The 15,353-nt window shown below is 40.3% G+C and overlaps 1 protein-coding gene across 5 annotated transcripts in view; it reads right to left on the bottom strand.

Annotated features, from left to right (window-relative positions):
• LOC134555496 (BEN domain-containing protein 5-like) overlaps positions 1-15,353 on the bottom strand; it is an 898,337-nt gene that overhangs the window by 321,885 nt on the left and 561,099 nt on the right. The window contains exons 2-5 of one of the 5 annotated variants that reach the window (XM_063407116.1): positions 14,716-14,849; positions 12,692-13,067; positions 6,456-6,604; positions 1,813-2,026 (exon numbers count right to left, since the gene is read on the bottom strand). The exons of 3 other annotated variants lie outside the window; for them this stretch is intronic. In XM_063407116.1, coding sequence (XP_063263186.1) covers positions 1,813-2,026; positions 6,456-6,604; positions 12,692-13,067; positions 14,716-14,849 — 873 coding nt within the window. The remainder of the gene's footprint in view (positions 1-1,812; positions 2,027-6,455; positions 6,605-12,691; positions 13,068-14,715; positions 14,850-15,353) is intronic. One more of the 5 variants, XM_063407117.1, reaches the window with a different exon arrangement.

Here is a 15,353-nt window from a genome sequence, read left to right as displayed (position 1 = left end):
TGCAGTTTGACTGGTTCAAGAGGAGATTGTACAGGCTGGAGTCTAACAAAAGGGAAATCAGAGACAAGATGAGAGGAACACTAAAAAGAGGAACATGGAAAACCAGGGCATGTAACGGTAGAATTCAAATGAGGGTTGAGGCTTGAAGCAGAAGTATGACAGAAAACAGAAAAACGAGGAAATAGGGAAGAGCTGAATTGCTGGTGAGTGTAAAGGTATGGAAGAGAAGAAAGGGAAGGGCCCCATCTGCCTCTCATCATGTACCTGTTAGAGCAGACTCCCAAACTCACTGTAGTCAAAACAAGGGGAGTTAAAAGAAGGCTGTCATTTAAATGGCTTGAGCAACACAGTGGCCCTGACAGAAGTAGAAGAGGAAATTCTCACAGAAACAACCTTGCCAGCAGCCTCAAGGAGCAACAGACTCCAGCAGGGAAACTGGAACCCACATTGCAACGGGCCAGTGGAAAATAACCCCTTTTTGCTGTGTGCTTGTAAATCCACACCAGGGCAACCAATTGTGCTTCCCATTTGGAGCTGACAAGGGGAGCCACGGCCACAGAGTGGATTCCTTATGTGGCCAGTACATCATTGCTCAGCTATGTGTGTAAGGACTGCACCTAAAGATCCCAGACAGAACTAGAAAATCAGCATGGAACAGCTTCCACTTCCACAGATAATCTTGAAGCAGATTAGTGGAAAATAAAAAACAACAAAAAAAACCCAAAAAAATTGTCTTTTACTCATTTCTTGTAAACTAAGATGACAGTACGGAGATAAGTTTCCAACTTTTCCCCACACAACACAGACACAGACACACGCACACACTCAGAGAGGAATCGTATTTCTCACTCCAAAACATGGCACTTCCATGGCCCAGTACAACACCTCTAAATGAGTTCACAGTTAAGAGCACACAGCAACTAAGAACAGGAAATGCAGAATAATGAAGCTCTACCAAATGGGGAGGTTTCTTTCAGCCCTACTGCAATTTAGTATGGACAAAAAACCTAAAAATCCAATTTCAGTATGTATTCTATGAGGAACCAACTCAGTTCTGACTTAAAAAGAAGCCTGAAATACCAAGAGAGACAGAAATGATGCAACACAGGCATGATGATACAAAGGGACTGAAATTCACCATTCAGTTTAAATAAGGGAGAAGGGCTCCTCTCTCTCAAAGTACTGCACACATGGACTCAGGCTTGCAGTTACTGAAAGTGTCATTGCAATTTTCCCTACCAGATGAGGTCAGCGATTTACACTTCCTGTCCAAATTCCAATTCAAGTGCAACAATTAATTTTTACTATTTCCATTTTCTTCACTTAAAAGGGTAAAACTATTCTTTCTGGCCTTTGAAGGTATGCGTATTTTTATAGTCACAGCTATAATGGTTTCTGTGCCTCATGCCAGAGCTGGTTATATTCTGGATGAAAGAAAGTGGTAAAGCTATTCTCAGTCTCGTTTAAAGGGATATATGCACTTTAAAAAATCAGCATGTTATAAATGAATTCTAGAACAACATGTTGTTCTCCAGGCTCAGAGTCCTGCCCTGCAAGTGGTCTAAAGTGATGATCTTTTCAAACCTTACTGAAGTCAATGTACAACTCTTCAGCTGTGGAGGCCTGCACTGTGCACAGCTATTGCAATGTGTTTTACTGTTCCTGGGTACGTATACACTTCACAATGCAATAGCAATCTGAATTACAGTCTTTAATCAGTTAATTTTAAATGAGCTGAAAAGAAGCATCTTTCAACTCGGTGATTAATGGTTAAACTCCAAAGCAGGAAGCAAAAGTTTTCAAATAACCTACCTCTGACAATGCTTAATTTGTGAGGTGAGAGAGGTGGCTTGGGAACGGCATCTTTCTTTTTTTTGGTTGCAACTCCTGTGACACTTCTGTTCTTGAGAACATCTGTTCCCCAAATCATAACCGCTAGATTTTTTGTATACTTTGAATCTCCTTGTGTTACTTGCAGCTGGTGCCATTTCTCCTCATCTACCCAAATTCCACTGCCAAGATGGACCTAGAAGGTAGTAATAATAACAACTTATCTATGGTATGTAGCACACAACAGTTTCCAAGTGCTGTAGGAACATTAATATTAGGAACTAAAATAACAGTAATTAGGGCTGAACAAATCCATTTTGCCTAACTCTGGAACTTTTCCAACTCTGTGGGTCAGGGAGTTCAAGTCAACCTCAATAAATAAAATAGTTGCTTTTAGAAATCTCTGCTTTTCCCCCCCCCATAACCTCTCTCCTGAAAGACTGTGGTCAGGAACAGAGATCGAGGAAGGAAACAGTGAACACATCCAGTTTATAAAATTATGCACAGCATATAAACCAAGCAGTTGCACCAGCCTAATTCAGGAGCAAGATGAACCACTTCCCTTGGGCTAAAACAGACTTCACCCAAAGCATATTCCAGAGGCAGCAGAGAGGGAATTACTTCCTAAGTTGTATTCTGTACCTGTTGGCAAGATCCAGCCTGATTGTTTAAATTAACTGGAAGGGGAGAAAGGATTTTGAGAGCTCCGATTTCAATATAAGCCAGGAGGGTTTGGAAGCTTTGTAAAACTTCTGGGTCAGACACAAAGTGTGTCTATCATGTACAATCAATGTAAATGCACGATGTGAATACTGTTTTGTGGTTAGGCAATGATCCATTGCAGCAACATCATAAACTTTCCATTATCTGAACAATGGGAAGTTGAGGTATTTCACTGAAGTAGTAAAGCAGGATAATACGGGTACTGGGAAATGCAGTGTGAAGCCACTGGACAGTCTCCAAAAGGAAGATGCTCAAGTCTGGTTTTCCTTATTGGTCTTGCTCAGCACTGACTGTGCTTGGTTGTCTCCCACAGGGCTACCCTATGTCTCTGCCCCACGGTTCCCAGTGCTCCACCAGCCTTAAGACAAATGCAGGACAAGAATCTGAGCACCATCCTTAGGCTGCCACTACGTGTTTGAGCTGATAGTCCTGACACTCAGGACACCTTCAAGCATGGAGCCAACTCCACAAGTGACCAGGAGTCTGACACAAGTGCAGCAGGACGCACACGCTGGCCCTGCATAGAACCACAAATATTCTGTACCCTGTGTGTCCGTGCTCTGATTCCTGGAGCACAGTGCAGGCTCCTGAACTGCCTCTGCACACAGCAAGCCTTGTTCACGTGGCCATGGACTCCTCACTCACTGGGACTCACGCTTGCTCTCATCATAACAAGCTAAGGTGTGACCTTCACCTCCCAGCTGCTCATCAGAGCTCCCTGCACTCACCTTCAGACAATCCGGCAAGTGCAACATACCAAACAATTGGATTGCTACATATCCAAAATCTAGCTTGGACTAGATCTGGTCCAATGGGGGTTCTTTCTGTGACATTAACACTTAAAACAAACTTTCTACCTTCTTATGATTAAAAAAATCCTGTCAACAAAACCCCATAGCAAAACTGCATCAGAAGACTGTTTGCCTTAACTGCTCTGCCCTTAGTTTTCTGTGGTTTTACTAATTTCATCTGGCTTTACATAAACTCTGCCTGCTACCCATACAAATCTGAGCAGTATCACAGAAGTCCTACTAAATGCAATGAAAATTGGACAAAGCTACTGTAAAATTTTATATACCAAACATTTTACTGCCTATATTCAACTGAATACCATTTTTCCTTTAAATGGAAACCTGCTTTAATTATTAATGAAGACTATAACCCCAAGAAATTTTTGGTTATAACGGCATCCTTCAAAAGCAACTAGATGTTTAAAAACTTAAATAGAGTATTATGACTGGTTTGGCTACAAGCTATGTTATATATATAAAAAAAGAAAATTCTACCTTCCTTAAAGCATAAAACCATGCAGCAAGCTGTTTCTTCTGCAGAATCTTCTACACTAAAGGGATTCTAAGAAGCTTTTCACAAGTCTGCATGGACAGAAATTAAACTAGTAATAACCACAACACAAACACTCCTTTTTTTTTTTCCTTTTAGTCTGTTGTTGGGCATCTTCATAAATGATTTTTTAAAAGGCACACACTCTCAGTGCTATCTACACATTTTGTAAGACAACTTCAATGAGAAGTGAGCGGTCTGTGCTCAGAAAATCATCTCAGTACATTTTTTAATTCAGTTATTTCTGGGTTAGATCTTGGAAAAGTTCTCCAGGAAAATGTCTGAAAGTTACCCAGAAAATAACTAAGATTATAAATGTTGTGACATAGTGGATTTTGGGTGTCTGTATTACATTAGTTGTAGGGACTGTTGTATTTGATCAAAAATCCAATTCCTCTCTGCCAAAATTAAGGTTTGCCTTTGCCAAAGATTATTTAGCCTCTTAAGCTACTACATTATTCATTAGCTTGAAGTTACTCAAAAGAAAAGAACAAGTTACAGGAAGTATTTTTAATACTTATGCTTCAGACAGATCATCTCTTCTTTTAACATGCTTCATTTATTAAAAAAGCAATTGCTGGTATGAAACACCTATGGCAACAGCAACTATGTGACAGACAGCCACAGCCACAGCAATCTCACGTCTCCCTTTTTCTATTCCTGGCGCTGCTACGGTGAGGAATCCGATCTGCCTGTGTCTCAGTTTACCTACAACAGGCCCGGTACTGTTTCCTATCAGTCCCAAAGCTCGGGAAGCTCACTGTACTCCACACTCAGAAGACATTCCCTGCTTGCTGGAAGAGCTGCCCCACGAGCCAGGCTCTTGTCTTGATGAAATCAACGGGAAATTTACTCCCAATTTCAGCAGCGGCAGGATCAACCTTCAAGCACAATGCAACAGAGGCAGCGGCGAATTCAAAGCAACGCTCACCAGCGTGGCTCTGCTAACATCTGCAATAGATCTAAAACATGTCTCAGAAGATGAACTCTTTTTTTCTCTTCTTCTTCTTTTTTTTAAATGAATGCCACAGGCTCTTTTTCAGTGACTCGGTTTTCCCCCTCTGGAGGAAAGAGATTTATCTGCTTTGAAAGAATCCTACTAAGATCAAATCTGGTGCCACAAAGGGTAAGATTTGTAAAAAAAAGTATTTCAACTACTCTAGTGGTGCATATCAATAAAGGAATACTGAAATAAAGCCATAAATAAGGAAAACTGAAGAAAACTACCCTCCAACACTCCAAATACATTATTAGTTCACATTTTCAGCATCTGAGCTGACTGTAGACCCAGTAAATAGGAAAACCAAGAACCAAAATTACAAATAGAAAATTAAAGAGATACTGTTATCTGTAAAGACACAAAACTTCAGCAAAAGAAGTGCCAAGAAGCTGAGAGATGGAAAAGGGTGCAGGAAAAGCTGTGTACAAATACTAAAGGATGTGCCCTATCCCAGAGACCTTAAGTGGAAGAGAAGGAGGTGAAGAAAACTTGCACAGTAATACACCCTAAGTACTCATGGCACAAATTTACACAAAATAATCAAGCAAATGACATATTTAAATATATTAGGCAAGAAAAGCTATCTGAACCAAATACCTGTCAAACTGTCAAGATTCCACTATTTTTCACGTACATTCTGTCCTCAATGAATTCATCTTCAAGAAGGACAGACACTGTGCAATCTTTTACCACAAATCTGAAAATACAGTTTCATGCTATGCTCCCTCAGTAATTCCACTGTACAGCAAAGCTGGAATGGATGTTTCCTCCCTAAGGGTTCTCAGATTAGGGTACCCAATGCATCTGTATGCACCAAGAAACAGGACCTGCACAGGCAATTCTGAAGGACTTCAAGTTTTTATAAGAAACATCGCATTTATTTAATGATAATGAAAACAGCTGTAAAAGCAGGCCTAGGTAGATGAGCAGTCAATGTGTTAAACACGCTGAAACCTGAAAAGCTCTCAGTCAGGTTCTGGCAAACTAGAGCTAGATGATATTTCTGCAACTTCACAAAGTCTCTGGACAGTGGCACTACATCAGCTCAATTCAGTGGAAATGCTCCTACCAGCATCAACAGAGCCCATGTTCCTTCCAGGGTTCATAATTACCTCCTGCACTCCAACCCAAACATGAGGGCTTCTCTGCTATATGACTACAGCACATTATGAACATTAAAAATCTTTTAGGAAGAAGTATTTTGGTTCAGTAGACTCATGTAACTTTATAATATGGGTTACTGACTTTGGTAAATATTTGGTGTATTTATGGATGTCACCAACTTAAGACTATGTCAATTTGCCTGTGCATGCATATTTAATAACTATATTCCTCATGTTGCACAGCATTCAATGCTCTCACCACTGAGGATATTTTTCTGTGCTCTTCACATCTGTGTAACTCCACAATTCTCCTCAGCATAACAGGCACACCTTCATGAGAACTGAGGAAGCTTGTACAAGCTGCTACCATGCAAAACCCCCACCATCATGAAAATTCCACAAGAACATCACCAGAGGGACATTTAAAAATTACTCATGCTATATTTAATATAAAATACCTTTCCATTCTCGAGAATATACTTGTCCATTACTGGAACAGGGGCAGGGTAGTAGGTTGATGTATTTGCTTCCTCACTGAAGGTCTTCTGTACCTCAGGTTCGGGTTCAATTGATTCAGGTTTTACTTTTTCAACCTCAATGGCAGGTCCTAGACAGTTAAGAAAAGAGAGCTGTCTGCTATCCCAGAGAACATGAAATCAATCCCTTCATCACCCATGATTAGCATAAAATAACATATTAGTCATGTTCATTTTAAAGTTAGAAGTAATCTAAACCAAAATCCTACTTCTGAACATCAATAATTAAAGCAGGATAAGTATTCTTGCTTTATAAACATTAAAATGTTTAATTTTAATTTAAGTGTTTAATTTTATTCCTAAAGCATAAGGACAATTACAGATATGGATAAGATTTCTTCAATGCACACTAAGGAAATTATGTTAAAATGACACTGAAATTATAAACCAAAAGCAACAATAGTAATTCTTCAAATAAGAATTGCTATATAGTTGCATAGGAACCTGCATAATTTACTGTGATAATTACATAAATTATCCACACAGAATTACAAATTGTATGGAAAACCAAAATCTCTTTAGATATAACAGATCTGTATAAAAATAGTGAGGATCTGAAGAAATACTATGAAGGAAACAGACTCAGGCTCCTTATGCTGAAGTATGATGCAAAGAAAGAATATCAAAGGTTAAAAAACCCCACATAAATTACAGTTTTGATTGTCCAATCCATCCAACACTGATTTTTATTTTTAATGTAATCAACAAAAATTATGCACAAATTAAACAATGGAATACTAGTAAGCATATGTTTGAGACCTATAAGGGGGATAATTACTTTGTCAGTCATCAGCTTTTCTTTTCCAGATCCAAGTTATAAAATGTTCCTAAAAGGACAGAAGAACCAACTAAAAAGAATCTGTGAACTGGATTTCATGGCTCCGTTCATTGCAGGGGTTCCACAGAAGTCTAGGCTATGGCCCCAGGCCTATCAGTGTCCCTTGGTGTGTGGCTCTAGGATCCCAAGAAGCTCCAGCAGGCACTGAAGTCCCATCCAGGGCTGGTGGCTCCACGGCACAGCAAGGCTGCCAGCACAGACTCTGGGCACCATGGAAATACCCCACGTCCAGAACTCTAAGGATCAACTCACCCACTCGTCAGTGCTAGATCGTACCAGGCTGGTGCTGAGACCAACCTGCTGCCCAGCCCTGATGTCTTCAGCCAGTGACAACTCAATCATCAGGTCACCCTTCAGCTCCCTGCTCAGTGTTTGTGCACACAGACCCAGCCCTGAACTGATCCAACTCTGCAAGTCACGCTGGCACCACAACTCAGGTCTTAGTCACGCATCTTAAATAGTTCCTGTGCCTGGAACAAGCACAGCATTCACCCCTCCTACTTTGTGCAGTTTCATTTAGAGATTATTGTACAGAGATAGCAGTGCTTCCTCCGTTGTCAGCATTTGACATTTATCCTATAGCTTATTCTACACCTACATAGCCAGCTAAGTGTTCTCAGCTGGCTGCCACTCCACGCTCACCAGTGACTAAAAGTTGTCTTGGCAACTCAGACCATCCTACGCTGCAGTGCCACCAACAAGAGGGACTTGAGAGCCAGCCCCAGTGCAAGCATGGCACAAAAAAAGAAATCACAAAAACATCCCACGTGCATTATAATTCCACAGTGATCTTAGCAAGCACCTCTAGTACCACGAATATGCAACGGTACAGCCAAAACAAACCGAACTTCCTAAACCTGAGACTGTAAGGCTGACTCAGACTGGGGGAAGACCCAGGCTGGTTAAAACACCCAGAAGCCTGCCCACAGCATGGGCACAACTGCACAAGCAGATGCAAACATCTAACTGCCAGTGTGACCTTAAGAAGTCGTCTCTGAAGTTAATTTAAGAAAACATTCTTCAGCAAAGGGCTATTTTCTTATACTTGGAAAGTCACTTCAAGGAAGACACCTAAATCTAACCACCTTCTTCCTAGCAGGAAATGTTTATTTCCCTTTAAACACTTTTACTAGTCCCTATTTAGAAGTCTTTTACTGTTTTTAGTCAGATATTGACACAGCTGGAATTTGGCTTCCAGAGCTTCCCCAAGGAAAAAGCTGATTAAAGTCCACAACCACAGCTCTCACAGGTCAGAATACCTCTGCTCCAATTCATGCTTTAGTACTTGCTTAGAAGTCACCAGAAGAAAGCCTTTAAAATTTCCTTTTTATATCCTGACTTTTGATTCCCAAACAGAAACCTGCCTCTAACCAGGCAGTCTCCACAGCCACTTCCACAACCACTAAACTCTGCATTTTCAACCCTGCACGCTGTGAATTGCACATGCAGCCTGCACTCCTGCCTGCCTGCCAACAGAGCAGCGTGCCCCATTCACCACTCTCCAAGTTCCCCCTCTCTGCATCTTATTTTAAAGATGATGAATGGGACATATATAAATATATATCTCTATCTAAAGGCTTAACAATGACAGCACTTAAGGATCAGGGAAAATAAAATAGATTTTTGGAATGCAAGAAGGAAACAAACGTTTTATTGCAATAACTTGCTCCTTCTGACTGCAGTTTTTTTATAATATCCGAGAGGCCAGCAAATTCAAATCAGGATGAAGGGCTAGAAGGCTTCCCTTTACCTGCCTTTTTCCTCAAAAATGTATCTTAGGCTACATGCTACTCCTAAAATTAGTAAGACAGTAAAAATAAATTGACTGATAAAGTGGTCAGCATACATTTGTAAGCAGAAAGTTTTTGCACATGCTCTACCAGAATCTGAAACAACAGAGGTCTGAGAAGTGGTAATATTGGTACTTTTTGTACTTGATAGCAACCTTGGGCCTTTTTTTTGTTTTAACATCAAAAAGCTGAAAACCAGTAATTCTGAACATGTGGTAAGACACAAATGCCATTTCATTCTCTCTACCCTGGTGTCAGTCCCAAGACACTGTAAACTGGATCACTGAAATTAAACTGGGATTAAAAATAAAACCTTGGGGGTCTGTGTGCATGTGCTGATGAATCAATGTCTCTGAATGAATGTGAATATACTCCCTGACTTCGGAGCAACACTAATTCTCAGCAATATAACATGAAAATGAAGAAATTATCAGGGAGCTAAAAACACCCAAGCATTATCCCTGTACAGCTTCAGTACTTGTGACCGTATTTCCAGCCACAGGAAACTGCACAGATCTTGCCCGGGAGACAGCTGCTTTTTAAGAAGTTTTTGAAATTCTTCTTTTGCAATCTGAGGGCTATTTAAAGTCCCTACAGGGGAGAGTCAGTTATTCTTTAAATTCTCTTACTCTCTATTGATAGAAAGAGAGCCAACTAGGTGTGTTTTCAGGTGCAACAAAACAAACTGCAACCGCCTACAGTGGCAGGGCGTCCAGTTCCCCAAGCGAGCAAGGCAAGAGGCTGCACACATCATTCCAGGAGCTCAAGAGGGACACCATAACCTTTTGCACAACAGTGATCACATTTTTCCACTGCTCTGGTCCCCAGAGCCCTGGTGAAATGCCTGTCTCCCCTGGGCAGGGATCTGCTGGGAAATAGTGTGCTAAAATCATAAAGATGATATGAAGCATTTCTCTGTGGATCAGTAGTGATTTCACTGCTGTCATTTGCCACAGCTGCCTCCAAGGCTCTTTGGTGACAAAGAGCAATTCCGTGTCAGCAGGAGGAGGGTGAACCTCCTCACTCCTGCCACAAAAGTGGCTCCAGTTCAGCAGCAGAGCTGAAGGCCTAAGTCTGAAGTACAACACTCTGACTTGCAGCTCCTCACTGAACTCAACACGTTGATGGGAAATTAGGAGACTGACTACTTGACTGCACGTTAGCTCAAGAGGCTGTTCTATATTTGATCTGCAAGTTTAAAATGGCAACAGGCACGCATTTCCCACAGCTGCAATTCATCAGCACAAACCAGCTGTCATCTCATGCAAAGAAATCACAAGTCTCTAAGGTGAAACAGAAATGCAATTAGTTTGCATTAAGTCCAGCCTGCTAGAAGTGCAGTGTAACATAAATTACATGTAATTTGAAACTCTAGGTTTAAGAGATCACTGCAACTGCAGATGAATTCAGGATGTAATTTATTTTCAGAACAATTTTCAGAGATTATTCACATACCCAAACATACCTCATTTACAGGCTGGAAAAGTAAGGAAGACTAAAAAAGTCTTTACGTATCTATTCTTGATTAAAAGTAATACTTTTTCATACTGCCATCAGACTTTCTAATTTAAAACATGCTGAAGATGTCTCCCTTGCTAATTATTCATAAGTTTTGGACTGAACTTTCTAGAACATGGTTTTTTCTCTGCTGTGAATGAGGCTACAAGGAAAACAACAGAGTAAGCAACAGTTAATACACTGAGTCTGAGGAAATACAAACCCTGTGAAGGATAAAGCCAGCAGAGCCAAATTCTACCTTTACCATCCAATGTTCCTTACAAGCAATAAGGGGGTTCTTTTTGAAGTGTCATATAGCTGATATTTTTCCAGGTATGTGATTAAATTTAAAGAACTTGTATTCAATGTAATTGGGATTTGTTTCCAGTTGTCAGATTGATACATACAATAAAAATTCACACCCAATATTTAGAGAAGATTCAGTATTTTTTTTCCAGGGTTTCTTTTCCTTTTCTTTTTATTTTTCTTTTTTCCTTTTTTCTCCTATGGTTTCTTTCTTTGGCTGAAGCAAAAAAAAAATGCATCTTCTTTTTCTTAAAGTGAAAGAAAAGAGACAGAATTCAGTAGCTGTCTTCATTTCACTGCTGGTCTCACCACTCCAACTGCTGTCAAGTCTACCAACTAAATTGGTACTTTACGCTGTTCAGCCCCATTGCCTACCAACATCTGGCTCGTGCTCCATTGCCATAAATTCCAGCTAACTACTTGCAGATGAAGAAACATCTTTCCATCCAAGGAAAATTTTAGAAAGCTCAGTGGAATCTCCTGCCAACCACATTGTGTTTTTCAGGCTGCGGCAACCTTGCCTATTTAGTTTTATTTAGAAAGTTAACTAGAGTGTTTATGGTAAGTAACATTTTAATTATGCACAGTGTAACAATGGCGAGCATTCACAATCAGACACCCAGTTTAGGTTGTGGGACACTCCAAGAACCTGGCTCCAGGGGTGTGGGCACACCTGAACACATGCTACAGCACAGGCACATGCTCTCTCAGGCCCAGCTCTGTAGGTGAGGGTAACTCACACCCACATGCAAATTGCATGCACTCGTTTCAGTCCAGGAGAAGAGCCAATATCCAACTGACATGCAAAAAATAAGTTTCCAGATACATAAAGGCAGATGTAAGAACGGCATGCTAAGTTTGGATGCATAGATTTCAACCAAGTTTCAGTCACCGAGCAAATCTTCAACACAGCAGTACCACATTCTAATCACAAATAAATGTAATTAGTCAAATTTTTGAAGGTATTCCAAGGGTACCATCTTCAATGAAAAGGATGAACTTTTTATTTTGTCTTTTTTCCCATTTATTCCAACATAATGCTTAAATAATTGTTATAAACCCAAGCAAAGGAGTAATTGACCCAAGATACTTAAAACGGAAATCCAAATTACAAAAACCTGCATTTTAAAACAAATGTTGATAAACGGGACACTAATATAAAGTTTTTCAAATTATGCTTAAACAATCCACTGTTTTTCAAATAGCATGGCTGTTTAAAGCCTCTGCTAAAACTTCAGGAATATATCACATTCTAATAAGCTACTAATGGGAAGAGGGGTCAGAAAATGGAAGGTAACAGTCACATAACAATAAACAAAATCCCTAACTGCAAAGATAAATTCATTTTAGCCCAACTATTCATTCCAGCATCTTTTCTTCTTCTTTTTTTTTTTTTTTTTAACTGGAACATATTGGTATATTTTGCAGATGATGCTTTATTAACTTTTTCAGCATATATTGGAAGGTCAGAGACTCTTTATAATACAGCTGCTTAAAATGGAACTCTGATTCAGCCATACCAACACAAAGACCTCTAGTTTTTAAAGAAAACCCCAGACGTACATAGCATACAAATTCGACACATATTGTACAGCCACAGCAGAAAACCCTTTTAACATTCAATGTCCAGTTTAACAACCACCACTATTCTTCAGATACATTTCCATTACTATTGATCACACCTGAAAAACTCATTCAAACTAGTCCCACTTAAGTCCGGCACTTACCACTACCTAGTCTTAGGAGCAGTACATCCTGGAGCCTCCTGTTCAAGTCTCTGAGCTCTTTCATTTCTGACACGAGTGCCCCATACTCCTTTAGCTTCTTTGCCTGTTGCACAAGCTGTCTCCGCGTTCTCTCCAGCTCCTGTTGGATGTGTCTCATTTCTTCCTGTTGCTGCTGGTAACTCCTCAGCAATTCCTCATAGAGAATCCGAGGAACTACAGCATCGTCCATATTGTTCATGCCCTCTGTAGCCTCCATAAAAGCCTCCTCGGGGCTGGAAGTATTACTGAGACTCATCCCGTTCTGCTTTTCGAGGCGAGCAACAACTGCTTCAATGCTTTTGTGTGTACCTTCACTTTGTTTCCTCCCATCTTGTCTCTGCACGTTACAATAAAAACCAAATAAATTAGGAGAGCACTAAGACATAATAAAATCAAAATTCTATAGTCTTGGGAACTGTTAATGTTCTTGTTTTTCAAAAAACTAAGACAAAGCCAGTCTGCAAAACTGTTATGCCTAACAGGTTCTTATGGATATAATATTCAGCATAACTAATTTAGCTGTAACTCAGCTAAATGCATGTACAAACTTCTGAGGCAGTTAAAGGCCTTCCTGCATTTGTGCAACACTTCCAAAGGCAGTGTATATGGGTCACTTGATTCCGTATCAACTTCTTTTTTAAAAAGTGGATCTAGATATCTTTCTCTTTAAAGTTTACCCTTAACATTCCCATTTCTGACAGCAATTGATTTTCTGATAAGCAAGAGAAAGAACCAACTGTGTGCTCCGTTTGTCACCTGTGAAAAAGGTGAAAGCAGCATAGGCACAAAGCTGTTCTGTGAACTGAGGGCTTGGCCTTCCCACACTTTGGGAGACAAAACCTTCTCTGACTATCCCTACAGCACGTTCATCCAACTGCCTGATGCAAGTGACTGAGTTAACACTATCAGCAAACACTGAAAGGGATTTGAAAACACTGAAGCTGGAGACAGAATATATCACCCAGCCTCATCTTCCTTATCAACTGATTCCTTCTGTATTAGTGCTGCATTGCAGAGGCTTCAGGTCCTGCGAAGTCTCAGTGGAATTTTACCTTCAGTCATCTGCACAAACCCTGCAAATTAAATCACACCACTTTCCTGGGGCCTGGAGAGTGGGATTAATATGTGACAGTGCAGGTAAAGTCACTAAATTTTACTGGCCAAATATGAAAAGGCTTTTGAACTTCCAAGCAACTGCAAGGAAAGCAAACGCAGCTCATAGATTGGAGGTGAGAAGCTGACACTATCAAATTCACATACCACAATATCCATGAATAATGTGGCAGAAAACAAAATTATTTGATGTTACACCTGCTGCATTCATGTTCTAAAAAATAATTTAACAATTAAAAAAATCCCTGGCCCACCACAAGGAAATGTATGAATATCACTCCTGCAGCTGCAAAACATATGAAGCCATAGAGCAATATCTCATTCTGAAGGTTTGCAGACTTTTAAAGAAATAATTTGATATATATAAAAAAATACATATCCATATTGGATTTCTGGCATTTGAACCTAAAAAGGCAACTGGGAGTTACAGTGGAGTGATACAGTCTCGTCAGTTCTCCCTCTCAGTCAGTGCTGTGGTTGGGCAGTCTCAGAGCACCCCTCCCATGCCAAACAAGAGTGAGCAGTGTGTCACAAGTGCCACCAACAGCAGCTGGTGCAGCCAGGTTCTGGTGACTTCTAAGGCATTCTGGGCCAGGCTGGGAGAGCACTGCTGCACCAATCTCAGTGGCAGCTACACTGTGCAGACAGCATACACAGGAAAACGTTTGGCTGCACATAAATCAGGTTTTGAAACCCGTGCCCCACCCCCCCACACGATGTGACCCAATTTCACCAAACACACTGTTTTAAGGGGATCAAAAGCAAGCCTGGAATTCTCAAGCTAGGACATTTGTGTATACTCCAAGCACTTGTAAAAAAGATTAAAAAAAAGAAAGGAGGGGAAAAAAGCAAAACCAGAAAGACTTCAGTACCTTACTGTGTCTAAGCTCCACATCTTCTTCCCCATAATCTGTAACCTCCCCAGCTTCTTCTATGTGATTGAGAGAGAGTTTGGGGATTTTAATTTTCTTCTGCATCACACTGTTCTCAAGGTCAGTTTTGTCCTCTAAAATGTATATTAAAAATAAGATTTTGTTACAATAATCAGCATTCTTACTTCCAAATACTACACGACTTAGGCAAGACCAGTTACAAAACCCCAACCTCCCATGCTCCAATCCTTTATAATACCACGATCAAATTAGTCCATGGTGTAAATCCACTGATGCCTACTGGCAATTCTAGACTTTCAAACGGGGATCAGTCCAGTCCAACACATGAATAAATACTGAAAAATGCCAAGCTAAATTCAAGCCATCAAAAGTGTTGGTGAGTGGCTTGTACGGCCACCAAAGTAAGAGTTGAAGAGGCTGTAAGTAAAACTTCCTGAAAACTGTCTATATTGCTTTAAATTATGTTTACCAATGGTATTTTCATATTCATAATCCATTGCTGCAGTTCAAACTCTGCTTAGAGTTAAAGTGAAAATAAACTTGGTAATTCATCTCATGCTCTAACCATCATCTGTCAGCAGCACAGATCTATTTGCACACATGGCAGATTCTGCTGT

This window comes from Prinia subflava, chromosome 10 (assembly GCF_021018805.1).
Source record: "Prinia subflava isolate CZ2003 ecotype Zambia chromosome 10, Cam_Psub_1.2, whole genome shotgun sequence".
NCBI classification, from domain to species: domain Eukaryota; kingdom Metazoa; phylum Chordata; class Aves; order Passeriformes; family Cisticolidae; genus Prinia; species Prinia subflava.
The sequence above is the reverse complement of the archived record's forward strand: the minus strand, read 5'-3'. Positions and strand labels throughout refer to the sequence as shown.